General features: G+C 41.7%; 1 protein-coding gene across 1 annotated transcript in view; it reads left to right on the top strand.

Annotated features, from left to right (window-relative positions):
• Nucleotides 1-1254: 1254 nt before the first annotated feature.
• ANO2 (anoctamin 2) overlaps nt 1255-15489 on the top strand; it is a 1564866-nt gene continuing 1550631 nt past the window's right edge. Inside the window, exon 1 of the mRNA XM_069228438.1 lies at nt 1255-1417. Within this exon, the coding sequence (XP_069084539.1) occupies nt 1255-1417 (163 nt within the window). The remainder of the gene's footprint in view (nt 1418-15489) is intronic.

Genomic DNA, 15489 nt, shown 5'->3' with positions numbered 1-15489 from the left:
TTCCACTGCTGCTATGGGGTCAGTTTCTGAAGGCTTTCATTTTTTTCAGAGGATAGAGCTGGTACCATGGTGTCTTGGGCTTTTTGGTGGCGTGTTCATTGAAAGAGCGGCCTGCGTCGAGGGAAACAGTACTTGGAATGTTTTATTATCGTTGTCACCTGCACATGTCGAAGCTTCTCACTAAGAAGTGGAGCAGGTTCCTAACAATGTTCAAGGCCAGTCCCTAAATGAAGAAATTCATATAAAAGACGTAAACGACCTACAACTGATTCAAGAAAGCAGATTTAATCGACCACACTGAATCTTTCCCACAAGCGACCCAGCTCTGAGCCCAGTAGACAGCCAAAGGATGAACTCCTTTTTGAAAGGCCAGTGCACTTCCTGACATCTTAATCTCAAAGGGTGGGAGCATCAACAGTGTGGGGACAACATCAGAATGTAAGGCCCCATTGATGTGCCCACCCAAGAATGATGGAGTTATCGGTTTGCCCAGGTGGCACTGATTGCAAAAACTTGTCACACTTGCAAACGACACACCAGTGTCAATGGGCCTTACTTTTTCAGAGAAGGCGCCCTATTTGAACGGAAGCCGCAGACACCACAAGCTCCTAAAGATAATTAAATAAAATAAGTTACTGTGCTGCTTTGAAAGTGCCAAGCCCACTACAAACGTCAAGGTTGGCTTCGGGAAGCGAATGTAGGCACCGTCTGTCTCCCTGAAACATTCGACTGGGCTTATTTTTAAATGGCAATACCGGGCTAATCGTACAGTTGATTACAAGATAATCTGTTTAATATTTCATGCAGGAGTGCTTTTGCCTACAACTGGTGTAACCTGAGAGAAGGAAGACGAAGCCGACTGAAAAGCTTTCACAAACTCACCTCTGATCAGCTGTCACCGAGCTCTCCTTGAGGGTTTGCAAGACACAATAATTGTCCTCCGCGCTATAATTTAGGAAATTAAACAGCAATCGAGTTTTGGTTGGGAGCATGTGGTGACTGTTGCCATGTTTTCGCCGTGCCCTTGTTTACCCTCCTGCCACATTTGCCCAGGAGTTTCGTTGGCTGTGCAATTTAAGGATTTCTCTGTCTTTCTTGCTCCCCGGTAGCGGGGAAGAGCGTACGTTGGACTGGTAGCGTGGTCCTGCTATGGATCCCCCTCTTACTCTTCGAGTGCAGCGCTGCTGATTACCTCAGCAGACGGTCGGGTAATTATCTGCAGGTGGCGGTTGCCTAAAGCGGCTGCAAGCTGGGATGGAATTAGCCGCCAGCACCATTCGTAAAATACGGCAGGTCAGGACGAGGAGCAGGCTGTACTCGCTCACATCACAACCACATTATCCTATTAGCGCGCGGTCCGTGTCCAGTCAAATCCCCGTCTACAACATGATGGAGGCCCCCCCTTCTCAGCCGCCTGGTAAGTTTATCCTTCCACATTATTCAACTCTTTTTCTTCTTGGCGACTGGTTAGAGAAAGAAGCAACATGTTGTTTTTCCTAATTGGGGGCGCGGTGTGTAGGAGCTTGGTGCTTTACCTGCAATAATCCGGGTCCTGGGAGATGCGCCAAGCGCAAAAATACACTCATGTAATAGCTCCTATTGGATTATGGCGTGGACACCTTCCCGTCTGGTTGTCTGTACACCACCCACCCACGCGCACACACAGGCGTGCATGGGTTTCCCCTTCGAATAAGGATTTTCAGAATACATTTTCGCAAAAGAAAGACAAGATAGAGTACACTGCAAGGCAAGGTCACCGACTCTATATATTTGTATTTAAGACCTCTCGAATTACCTGTCTGTTTTTATGTGAGAGAACGACCTTGTGGGTTTCAAATAGACGCTTCCACGGACATGCACGATGGAAGGTCAAATACAGCATATAAGGAAGGGTTCTTGCGGAATGTAGTTTTAAGGATTTATGTGATGTTGTATGGTACCGTACATATAAAGTAATTCTTCTCAAACAGGAGCCTAACTGGCAGTGAGTACACACGCTAGTATATATTTTCATTTGAGTGTATGCTAGAGGCAGTGGGTGTTTTGTATGCTATTTTTGACTTTTTGGCTATTCGACTACCCTCTGATATGATATATACACGCATACGTACATTCACACACACACATGCTGCGGATTCCACAACTTTTACGTTGCTGTTTATCTTTGGTGAAGTCCGTTGTTGCTCCGTACTATAAATAATATTTGCCTCTTCCATCAAACACCGTAAAGTTCTTAATACTATTTAAAGGGAGTCCTCATTAATTGAGAGGATCAGCTCTGACGGTGCACTGCTTGAAATGGAAACCCAAGGTAATTTACTGCTTTAGGGTGCAGTGAAGAAAAACGTCACCTATGCACAGCAGGGTCTGAGAAGCACACCTAGCATGAGTCATGAACGGATCATAACGTGAGCACACCTCAGCGGGAACAGACATAAGTAAAACCTAAGGACATGAACTCGCCCCTACAGGAACGAAACTTACATAACACAACAAACATGAACAGGCAGCAGAATGAAAAACACTAGCGTGAAAAAAACTGACGAAGAGCAAATTTCAGCTTATACAATATCCACCATGAACCGATCTTGCCATAAATAAAGCCATGCCCAATCAAACTTCTGTATGGAAAATAGCAGCGTGACCACATAACGCACGCACAAAAACCCCAGCACGAATACACATAACGTCAGAAAAGCCCACCTTGTGCAACCCTAGCGTGAGCTAACCAACTACGGGTGAACTTCAACATAACGAAATCATGCATGATCAGTTCTCGGTATGAATAAACCGAAGCAAAGGTATATTCTCGCATAACTTTAGAGAGCATTACAACAAGCGCTGGGATTAACAAATAACGAGTAATATGAATACAGCCAATCAGGTACAGCTCCCAAAATGATATATTCAAAGAGGCATAAACCTCATCATAAACATGCACAAGAAAAAACATCAAGATGGGCAAAACCACAGATGACCACACCTCTCATATGCAGACCCGAGTACAAGCAGTATGAGAACAAAACATTTTACCCATCATGAAGCAGAAAGTACGAGGACACGCCAGCACAAACAAACCTCAGCGTGAAGAAATCATGACCATTCAAAGTATGACCAAACCGTACCGGGCACTTCCTCCATGATCATTAAACAGCATAAAAAATAATCTCATCGTAGTTTAGCCACCAAGATTTGGAGGAACTCCTGCGGGAGCAGCCCTCAATATAAACAAACGTCCTGCTTTAAGAAACTTAGCAGCCACAAACCCAACCAGTACAGTAAACTCCTGTATCTACAATGTAGGCCAAGACGCTCAGTGAATGGAATACTCACTACTGACGTCTATGTGAATTGCAGGTAATGAGTTGGAACCCTGGCAAGGCCAATTCAGTCTTTCATTCTTTGAAAGTTGATAAATATATTACCATACCGTTAAATTGGGAAATATAAATTTAATTGTCCTCCATAGCACAGAGAATGTCAAAGAAGTGCTACATACAACGTTACCTACGTACCTTTATTAGGAAGTGGCTATAGCAACTCTGCAGTTACAGATATTTGCACTTTATATCAAAATAGCAGAGTTGGATTGAAAATCCTTTCCAGGAATGCACACCCTCACTTGAGTTTGATCCAGGAAAGTTTAGTACTGAATGGTCAAAGAGGATAACAAGTTTTAGGGGCCCAAAAGTTGCATTTTTAATTCAACTTTCCTCAGGAATTTTTCTGCAGCGATGAAAACTGGTAACAAAATTACACAGACCTGAAAATAAAGAGCTTTTGTCTCCCTTACTTTGGTTTGTTCTGTGGTTTTTGATAAATGTAAACAAAAAAAATAAAAAAAATAAAACTTGCTACATTATTTGGAAATAGTTTATTGAGTTTGTGAGCAGATTTAAGTTTTTAATAATAAATCAAATCTTGAAAAGCTCTTTCCCCCACCGATAATCTCATTGTTGGTGACCAGACTCTCTTGAATTGTAGAGATGAAAACATTTTAATGATTCGGAGAGCCTAGTAATTTGACTTTGGTCACCATTACAATGATTAAATGCTTGCTCACCTTCCCCATTGTACAAAACACTTTGATTACCCCATATTGGAGCACTGAGCATGACCACACTACTGCACAGACCCTAACACAAACGCACACAGCATGAGCAAGCATCAACACAGAATGACTAAACCCAATATAATCAAAACACAGTAATGAACTCCCGAATGCATAGTGCTGGTAAAGTAGCTCAGTAAACCATAGATTAAACCCAGCCTTTACCTCGTTATCAGATTGTGGTTGATAAATGTGGTATCATTAAAGTAGGATACTCAGAGATACAGACATTTGTGTTTTTTTATTGGGGCAATAAGGCACACAAGTTAGTGTGTTTTCAGTATAAACATGTATTTGACACCCTTTTTGCATAATCTCATATCTGCTGCACAATAAACTGATTTTAACAAAACGTTTTCTAGCTCTAATGGATCGCAGGTTTTATAATCACAGCATCTGGGGTGTAGTGCTGCATCTGATACCTGGCAAAGTTTAAATGGTTTCAGAAGTCATTGCTGAATTTAGCCATTAATGAACAAGCAAAGGCATAGTTGTCTACATCCTGAAATACAAATCTGTAGTTTAGAAACGGAGAAAAGAAACATTTACCCAATTCCATGAAATGTTTTGATTGGTTTTATATAAATGCATGCTTATTTCACAGATGTGATTCTCAAAACTATATTAGTCTCAAGAGGGCACTCAGAGTGTCATTAGGAGCATAGTGAATGGTCCACAAGTCCTCTCAGAAGGTGGAGGCACCATCTACAAAAGATTGTCGTGAACCGTCCACCATATATTGAGATGCGAGCAAGATCAATGGGGAATTTTGCCAAAAGTTCTCCTGCCAGCACACGAGGAGCACTTTCACTGAGAATGTAAGAGTGGTATCTGCCATGTAACAGTGGACAACGAGCATTTATTTTCAGAAACACAGCAGCAAAGCTGGAGACAGGTTGTAATTGTAAAACAAAAGTGGACCAGAGGCACTCAGGAGTATGTCCAAGCCCTCTGCAATCTGTTTTTGTTCCAGTTAACAATCATCATGTTAGTTGTGTTCAGCAAAAAAAAAAAACATTTTGGAAGGCCCACCAATGTAGCGTACATTCTGCAAAAGCTACTTTTAAAAAGGCACATTTTACCTGCAATAAGCCTCTAGAAACCTATCTGAATGGACCAGCTGAAGGTGTGCATGCGACAGCGCTGTGGCAGTTGGCCACTTCCGAGGAGATTCTCACTGCGAGTCAGGTGAGGTCTGCCACTGACAACTCATTGGTTCTCCCACATCTAAATGAGGCAGGAAATAGGAAAGAAGCAGATTAGAGACATCTGCCAGATTACTGTGGATGTTCTGCATTTGTAACAATGTATATACCATTTAGACTTAAACATCCAAACGTGTCCTGATCTTCCTGTGCTCGCCTGACGAGGTGGGTGCTCAAACAATGGGCACAGGACCCATTCAAAATATGCTTCACATAAGATTCGAACGACGGCACTCCATGCAGTTTGCTGTCCTTTATTTAAATCAGAAAATCAATATCAGTTCAAAACCTCAAAGAATCACAGGTTTAGGGCGCCGCGTTTCAACCATCACGGTCTTCCTCCTGGCCCTCCAAGTATTCAAGTCATGTGATACATCTTACTCTTTAAATAACCACTCATCTAATCCATAGACATAGAAGAAATCTTTTTTTTTGTTGTGTTTTTTCTTCTTTCCCCTCTTCTTTCTCTTTTTTCTCCTTCTTCCATTCTCCTTCTTGTTTAAGTCCCATATACATTGCTCCTCTATATAGATTATACACTACTAATTACCTAATTTATCTTTTCTTAGGCATCATTGCCCCTCCCAACCTCAAAATTAACCTATTGGACAATACGTCACTATTCACAACGTTTCTTGTCTCCCTCTTAGGAGGAGTCACCACATGACTTCACTAACTGAGTTAAAACAAAAAACTGAAAAAAACTACTGATTTGTGTAACACTAACCCAATTCTCCCTTTACTGGATGTTGTGCACTCATCCAATATGGACATGAAGTTCTTCATCCTTGTTCAATCCCCATGGGAAACAACAGTTTAATCGAATAATGTATTCTGATTCCACCTTCCTCAATTGTTTTTCTCCTTCGCCCCCCCTGGTGGTACACACTATCCTATCAATCCCAAAGAATCTCATCTCATCTAATTTCCCATCATGTGTTAGGGTGCAATGGCGCGCTACTGGATACGTGGTATCCTTATTCACTATCGCTCTCCAATGTTCTAAGATACATTTTTTCAGAGGGAAGATTGTACTGCCAACATATTGCAACCCACATGGGCATTCAATGACATAAATGGCAAAATCTGAGGTACAGGTAATACATTACTTAATGTTCTCTTTCTTGCCCGTCGGTAATGTATACTGTTTCCGATTACTACTGTATCTGCATGGTTTGCATTTGGAACATTCATAGAACCCCAGTTGTGTGTTCTTTTTCGGCACAAAACTATGTACCAGAATATCTTGCAGGGAGCTGCTTTTTTTGTAGGTTATCAGTGGTAAGGGACTGACTAACTGGCCAATCACTTTATCAGCTTTAATTAATTAAATGCCAGTATTTAGTCATAATCTTCTTGACCTCCAATGAGTAAGCATTAAAAGTTGTCACAAATCTCGGGGGGCCAGTGTCAGTCTCCTTCTTTTTCGGGACTAAATGTTTCTCTCTGTGCACCTCCTCTGCCTTACGGCACGCCTGCCTAACTATATTGCATGGGTATCCCCTGGATTTGATCCTCTGTATCATTCTATCTCGTTCCCTGTCAAAACTTCGCTGTGAACTGCAATTTCTCTTTGCTCTAAGCATTTAGACTTAATAAGAATCCCAAACATGTTGCATCTCTTTTTGAGGTCTGTTATCTTTCCCTTCTAAAGTGTTGCGCAAGGAGGTAATATGCATAATAGATAAGTGTCAGAAAGTGGAATATTAGTTGGGGTGGATGGTAGTTCACCACAAGTAATAATGTCACTATTCTTGTTAGGACCACTAAAGGTTTCCGTAATTTAAACCTGAGCTCAACCCCTGGTATCCATGGCATAGAGCAGACGTGCTTAATTAAAAAACTGAAAACACACCCCAACAAAAATCCCATTACAGTTTATAAAAATAGAGAATAATTTGATCAGCTGGGCCCTTCAGAAAAAGGCCTTTTATTGGCTTGCTTTGCTCATATTTCTTAATAGGAGGTCATCCAATTGGCCCTTGGAGTACACGTGTTTTTTCTGCATTCAAGTGGGAGTAGGTCCAACCTTTTAGGTCTCCTTACAGGTCTCAACATCAGGCGCAGTCCTTCTTCTATCTTCCAAAGGTTAAGTGGTGTTCTGAAGAGGGTAGCCAGAAGTGCCATATTTATGCCTGGCACTAGCCTGAAGGTGGGCTTGACTCCTGGCCTCTCCTTAACCAATAAGGAACATCTTTCCAGAGTAACACTATTCCACTCTTTTGGCCCCTCCTTAAACAATAGGGAAAATGTTCCCAGGGTAACCCTTCCCACTTGTGCAGCAACTCTTATGTTCCCTACTTCAAACAATCCCCCAGTGTCCCTCTTTATCTAAATCCAACATGGCAGAACCCGTCTTCCCTTGTGCAGGGCTCCTATGCCCACATTAGAAATATGTCAAGGAAAATGAGCAACCCCTCCTCTGTGGTCACTCAAAACCTGTTCTGGGGCAGCTCCTCTCCAACTGGGATTGGGTACTTGCCAATTAGAGGGACAGAGGCAAGGCTGGTCCAGGTGTTAGCTCTATCTGCCTGTGACTGGGTAGGCCTCTGGGAAGGTAATTAAATCCCTGGACATTGCCAATATGGTCATCCTATCAGAGGAACAGAGCTTCTCTCCACCCCCAAGGCCCAGGTCTCAAGTCTGACAGCAAGTTCACACCTTATCAAGGAAGCTATTCAGCTCTTGTGTGACAGTTGAAAGCTCACACAGATAGGTTTCTAGAAGCTTTAGGTTTTAGGCAGGTAAAAGGTGACTTTTTATAAGTATTGTTAGACTTGGCATCATTGGCATGATCTCCCCTACCTTGTTGACTTTACTTTCCAGGTTGTTTCTGTGTGCTGGACTCTGTTTTTGCGGTTTTGTTTGTTCTGGACACTTTACCGCTGCTGACCAGTGCTAAAGTGTAAGTGTTCCCTGTATAAAGTATATGTGTACATTGGCTTATCCATGATTGGCATATTTGATTTGCTAAGAGGTCCCTAGTAAAGTGCACTAGAAGTGCCCAGGGCCTGTAAAGCAAATGCTACTAGAGGCCTGCAGCACTGGTTGTGCCACCCACATTAGCAGCACTGTAAACTTGGCTCAGACCTGCCACTGCAGTGTCTGTGTGTGCAGTTTTAAACTGCCAATTCCATGTACCCACTTGCCAGGCCTAAACCTTCCCTTTTTATACATATAAAGCTCCCCTAAGGTAGGCCCTAGGTAGCCCCATGGACAGGGTGCAGTGTATGTTAAATGTGGGACATGTACTTATGTGTTTTACATGTCCTGACGGTGAAATACTGCAAAGTCTGGTTTTTGCTGTTTCAAGGCCTATCTATCTCACAGGTTAACATGGAGGCTTCCTTTAAATATCAAATGCGCAGATTCTCTTGCGGAACGGATAGAATTTTGGAGTCTAGGGTCTCTGAACTCACAATTTAAAAATACATCTTTTAGTGTGGTTTGTTTTTAGATTGTGTGTTTGAAAATGCCACTTTTAGAAAGTGAGCATTTTCTTGCCTATACCATTTCTGTGACTCTGCCTGTTTGTGGGTTCCCTGTCTGGGTCAGTTTGACAGTTGGGCTGTTTGCACCTCTCCTCTAAACAGTGACACAAAGGGAGCTTGGGTGTAGCCTGCCCATCCTGATGGACCATCTGGGCTGAGGGGTGGGGAGGAGTGATCACTTACACCTGAAAGGGCTGTGCCTGCCCTCACACAATGCAGTCGCCAACCCCCTGGTGTGTGTATGGGGCCTGGCATGGGCAAGGCAGGATCTTGAAAACAACAGAGACTTCTCTTTGAAGTAGGCCTACTTCAAAGGCAGAAAGGGGTATAAGAAACCAAAAACCCCTCAAAATCAGATTACTTCTGGAACCAAGAGGAACCTCTGCCCGGGATAAGAGCTGGAGAAGCTGGAGGAGTACTGCCCCTTTGCCTGTGATTGTGGTTTGCTGGGTTGGCCTGCAGTAGCTGCTTCTACCTGAGAGTGGACAAAGACTGAATTTTGTGTGACTTCCCTCTGGTGAACAATCTCCAAGGGCTTGAACTAAGCTTGCCTCCTGTTGTTGAAGTCTCGGGGACCACAAATACTTCTCTCTGCCAGCACTTGGGCTTTCTGCTGAGAGTCCTGCCTGCCAAGTCATGCCCTAACCTGTCTCTAGGCCCATGAAAGGTGAAGCTGGTGGAAAAGGACAGAAATCACAAAGACCGCAGTGTGGGGAAACTTTCGATGCACCACCCTCCCGCGGCTGATAAGCGACGAGCCATCGGCCTTGAGGCTAAAAATTGATGCTTCACCTGGGGATCGACGCAAAGCGGCTGGAGAAATGATGCGCAACACCCACAGCGGCTGCTGTTAACGACTCAAGTCCCCCACGCAGTGTGGTTTCTTGACACCGTGCGACTGGATTTCAATGCAACATCACTGGGTGCGGAAAATCAACACAAAGCCTGTCTGGACCTGAGGTGCCCGTCTGGGATCGACGCATCGTTCTCTTGAGGGAGAGAAGAACCGGCACACGCCGACCTGACCAGAGGAGGAATGATGCACGGTCTCGCTTGCGAGTGAGAAATCGACGCATCGCTGGCCTTTTTTGACATATACTTGCCTGTGCGGCTTTATTTCAATGCTACCCAGGTACTTTTGTGTGCTAACTGTGTTTTTACTGTTTTATAAGGATTAAGACTCTTATTTTAAAAAAAAATTAATATCTTGACTTTTGTATGTTCGATTTTTGTCATTTTGGTCTTGTTTTGTTTGGATAAATATTGCCTACTTTTCTAAACCTGTGTTGTGTCATTTTGTAGTGTTTTCACTGAATTACTGTGTGTTGGTACAAATACTTTACACATTGCTTCTGAAGTTAAGCCTGCCTGTTCGTGCTGAGCTACCAAGAGGGTGAGCGGGGGTTAACTGAGGGTGATTCTCCATTATCCTGACTAGAGTGAGGGATTGCTTGGACCAGGGGGTAACCTGACTGCCAACCAAAGACCCCATTACTAACAAGTATATTTAACAGAATATATATTACAAATCTGACTTTACCAATGAGTTGGGCTTGTAATAAATAGTTGGAAAAGTCAAAGAATTAACTTTGTAGGTATTTCCTAGGCATAGATAACATTATTTTTAATATTGTATACCAGCTCTTTCCTATTGAAAAGCTAACCATACTAAGTTAAAAATAGCTTTTGGGGCCCTGTCATTGTAAGGACATGTGTTACATTAAAATTTACATGCCCTACTTTCAAATAAAATGCACCCTGCCTTAAGGGCATTATGACCTACTTAGGGGTGACATATTAAAATTTAAAAGGAGGGCTTAGGCCTGTGGAACGGGGTTATTTTGACAGTTCAAATTTGCAGACCTAAACCTGTACATGCAGGCTACAGTGGTAGGTCTGCAGTCATGTATGCACTGTCACTGTAGTTGGCGGCACAGTGTGTGTTGCAATCTGCTAGTGACATTTAACTGACTAGCCCTGGGAGTACTTTGTGCATATACTAGAGACATATAGATGAAATAAATATTGCAAGTGGGAGTATAGCAAATGTCAATATGTTTTAGGGGTCAGAGCAAATGCACTGGGCCTGGTTAGCAGACTCCCATTTCATAGTCTAAAACTCAGCAATGAAATTCAGCAACAAATGTGGGAGTGGAAGGGGAACCACATCAAGGAGGTATTTCTCACAATTATAAATATATGCACTGCTCTGCAGGGCTGTTTCTGGATGCAAATGGGTGCTTTCCGAGGTCCTATAAAATGAAGCAAGGTAAATCCAAAACAGAACATAATGTTCTATTCCACCTGAGAATGCCCTAAATAAACAAGATATAGCTTACATTACAAGCTTCCACGTGGATGGAGGCTTCTTTTCTGCAGAGTGCAACCTTGCATTGGCTCTATGCGATATATTTTATTCTGGGGGATAAAAATGATAGTGGTAATAAAAAGGTATTCTGATGCTTCAGTGCAGGACAAAATATTTTATTGTTGCTGAAAAGCTTTTTGAATGGGGCATTGTGAATGAATGTGGTGTTCTTTCCAAATAAACCACCGCATTTTTGTAGCACTTTAAAACCTTTTTGCATGAATATGTTTTTCAGTTTCAAAATAGCTAGGTAACAATCCCACAGATTATACTAAGTAATTTACCTTTAATTATTTAAAATGAAGAATAGTTTGCCTTCCCTTACCACGCAAGTTGCTCCTTTCTTGTTGCATAACCGAGTCACTCCAGCTACTTCGCTGCACAAAATTCCGGACACTTTGCAAGCACATGAAAACATATCACGCATCATGCCAAAATGGCAAGGTTCCCACATGGACAAACACAAGCATGAACCAAGTACTAGTGATGTACACAGTTGGTAAACATCACTTTTAAACTCCTGTGATTTGTTTACATCAACTTCACAAACTTTCAATTTTTTTTTAATAATGTAATAAAAAAACAGCTAAAATATTGGCTTTGCAGAAACTCCACATGCAGAACAGGTGTGTAAAACTGACAACACAAAGTTGTGACGTTGTCAGTTTCACCCATTCGGAACTACGTAACGTACTTAAAAAGACGGGAAAGAATATTAACATGAACAAATGCAAGTATAGGCATTGCGTGTAAATTATTTAGAAATTGCACTTACACACACAATTCTGTCGAGACAGAGATGCTCTGGAATGAGACATGCAGTGAGTTGTTTAACAAACAGTAAGGCTAAAATCGCCAGTGCGAAACTCGCTAATCTTTGGCTATGACGCAAGCCTGTTTCCAAGAGGTTTGAGATTATATTTTTTAAATGCTGATGAGCAGCCATTGTTTTTTTTGCTCCATTGAAGGTTTACAATGCAATGCCTTTAAATGAGTTGATAATGACGCCACGAGGGAAAATTCAAAGAAAAGCAAATTAACAGGTGGAGTCCAAAGCACCAGCAACGGCTGATCTCAGATGTGTCTTCTTCAACTCTGGCAATTTAAATACACATGATTTTATATAAACAACTCTTCTCCGTAAAACAATCTTTGTTGGAATTTGATAAATAAATTGATAGTTAAAGGTCTTTGGGGCCTCAATATTGCACGTTAAATCTTTTTTCCTTGTACCTACAATCTCATCCTGTAGTCTTGCATTGTGGGTGAAAGATCTCTTCTCCCCTAATGGTCATATCACGTTGTGAGAGAGCCTGCACACAGGTGTTTATTGCACCCACATCAATAGCCGAAAGTCGTTTTTAAGTCGAGTTTAGGCAGTGCGCAAGCGCTGTCTCTCGACATGTTGTAATCTACATCTGTGAGCTTGCAACAGGCACAGTACTTTCATTCGTTCCTTGGCCTGTCTTTCAAAACGTCCTTGATTTCGTAGGTAAATGCTTTATCTTTGTGTCGCTGTGAGGCTGCTTTGTTACCACTTTGGCGACTGATCCTGTTACATAGATTATTGCACAATCGGCCATATACCTTAGTGTGGCCCGCTGCTTTTTTTCTTTTGTCTCCCTGCTACAACGCTGCGTGGCCGTATGTTGTTTTTTCCTCTTTCTTGTTTTGAGCATGCCGCTGTTTCTTTGTGATGCCTGCACACAAAGGCTGCAAGTTGGAAGGGAGCTATTTTTAATTTATTTAATATATTTTAAAAAAATTCATATAGTGCAAATGCGTTCAGAGGAGCGCTTTACATGAGGACGTAAAGTTTCATATAGCGCAAACTCGATCAGAAGAGCGCTTTACATGGCTACATGAAGTTTCATATAGCGCACCCACGATCTGAGGAATGCTTTACAGGAGTACCACTCAACAAGCTTAGTAGTTGAACTATATAAATTGCGGAGCATTTAACACAGAAATCCTCAAAACAGCTCTCCCGGCACAGTGGGAGAGCCGATACTACACTATTTACTACACTTGGAAAACTCGCCCCATAATGCTTTGCCGGGCATTTCTTTTTTAACTCAGCCTGTGCTGGTCCTACGACAATGGGACCACCACCTTACCGTTCAGCGTGTCATGCTCTTTCTGTCTAGGTCATCTCTGGTTCCCCACACTAGATTGGGTTGGCCCCTAAATAGTAACCTCTCCCACCATTCAATGTCTTTTTAAGCTCTCTCATGGCTGGAACTTATATTTTATAGCTGGGAGTAGTTTGTGTTTTAAGGGCCTTGTTTGCTATAGTATTGCAGTAGGCCTTCCGGACCTGAACACGTATAAGGCACTATACCCTCTAGGGGCTACATTTATGGTTACACTGCATTTATTTTTTGCCATTCTGTTTTCATGTCACACCCTCTAGGAGCTGACTATATGGTTACATGACCATGTTTCTTACAAATGCTAATTTTATTATGGTACGGGGGCTGTTCTGAGTATTACAATCAAGATACTACAATATTCGCTGCACTCGGACTCTTGCCTCATAATGCTTTGTCGGGCATTCCTTTTACAAAACATTTTTGCTGGGAGCAGTTTGTGTTTTGAGGGCCTTTTTTGTAACATTATTCTAGGAGGCCTGCTAGGAGGCCTGCTAAGCCTGAAAATGTGTAATGACCTATGTCCTCTAGGGGCTAAATATATTTTTATATATTGCATTAAGTTCTGCTGTTCTCTTTTCATGTGGTTATGCTCTCTAGGGGCTGACTATATGGTTAAATTACAATGTTTCTTACAAATGTTATTTTTATAGTGGTGCCCTCTAGGGGCTAAGATTTACAGTCAAGATACCACAATATACACTGCCCTCGGAAACCCGCACCATAATTCTTTGCAGGGCATTCCTTTTACAAACATTTTTGCCCATAACTCGCTGGGGACCACAAAATAATAATATAAAAAATATAATAAATAACGGCAATATTTTCATTTTTTACTGCAGACAGAGAAAGAAAGTAAATAGATGTGCTTTAGTTATATGCAGGGCCACAGTAATTATGTGGCAGAGAAGACCAAATTGTGTGAAAGGGTTGACCAATTCTTGTGGCAAGAAAAGTCCAACTATGCATTTACAAGACAAGTAGTTCTAACTCAAGCAAATGCAAGTCCTATTTTTTCCCTTGTTCGGAAGAGACTCGTGGCTGTAACTCAATCCAGTGAAATGCCTTGCATCACCCTTCATTACATGGTACCACAAGGGACAGTGCGGACCAGCAGAGAAGAAGGGGAAGTGGAAGGCAAAAGATCAGTGAAAGCAACAGGCAGGGGCAGAGACAGTAAAAGGAGGAGGACAGGACAGAGGCACAGGGAAGTTAGAAGAACAGAGAATAATTGAGATTGGAGGAGTGAAAAATTGGGAGTTTGGTTCTGGAGACGGAGGCTTGAGACAGCCCAATAGCAAAAAGTATCCAGTAGCCAAATACAAAAAACTCTGGAATTGTGCAAATTTGAAGTTTATTTTTCTGGCACTTTGTGCGAATCTTTAAACTATTTAATTTGGTGTAAGTAGGAAATGTCTACGGCCAAAATACAACAGTATTTACATGTACACAGCTGCCTTTAAGTAGCTGTTTTATTTTCTCTATTAATGCATAGTACCATCAATGCACACAGCGAGCTCCATTAAAGGGGAATCATAACAAATACAACTTTTCAGAATGTAAACATTTTTTGTTCAAAATTGTATCTTAAAATATAAAAGACACACCTACTAGCAAAAAAACGAGATGAGAAATATACCTGAAGATATGAAATGCCAAACAGCACCTATCAGTTAGAATTCCTGTTATAGTATTAAAGTGTTCTCTTTCTCTTAAGGTAAGCATCACCTTCTGATACTGGGAAATGGAATGCTTTACATATCTGAGGCCAGATTGCATGCATTACACCACTGACAGGAATTTTGCACCCAACCCCAAGCAGTTATGCACCATTACCACACTGTTCTACCATAATTTTACACTCATTTGCTGTGCACAACATCACATGTGTAATGCATGCAACTCAGCTCTGGTATATACTTACACAGATACACAGTATGACATAAATATCTACAGTTTGTATATTGTATGCTTTTATTTCACATTCTCTTTTCCATTGACATCGTTATGCAACATTGTATTTTTCTCTGTTTAGGGAAGTGTCTTAACTTTCACAATTTTAGTGATTGGTGATTTCAGTAATTGTATTTTCATTTCTTCATTCTTAGTCAACATGCTTTCAATGGAACTATAATTCGTCTCACAAATAACCACCTAGTAACAA

This window comes from Pleurodeles waltl, chromosome 4_1 (genome assembly GCF_031143425.1).
Source record: "Pleurodeles waltl isolate 20211129_DDA chromosome 4_1, aPleWal1.hap1.20221129, whole genome shotgun sequence".
Taxonomy (NCBI): Eukaryota; Metazoa; Chordata; class Amphibia; order Caudata; family Salamandridae; genus Pleurodeles; species Pleurodeles waltl.
The sequence above is the reverse complement of the archived record's forward strand: the minus strand, read 5'-3'. Positions and strand labels throughout refer to the sequence as shown.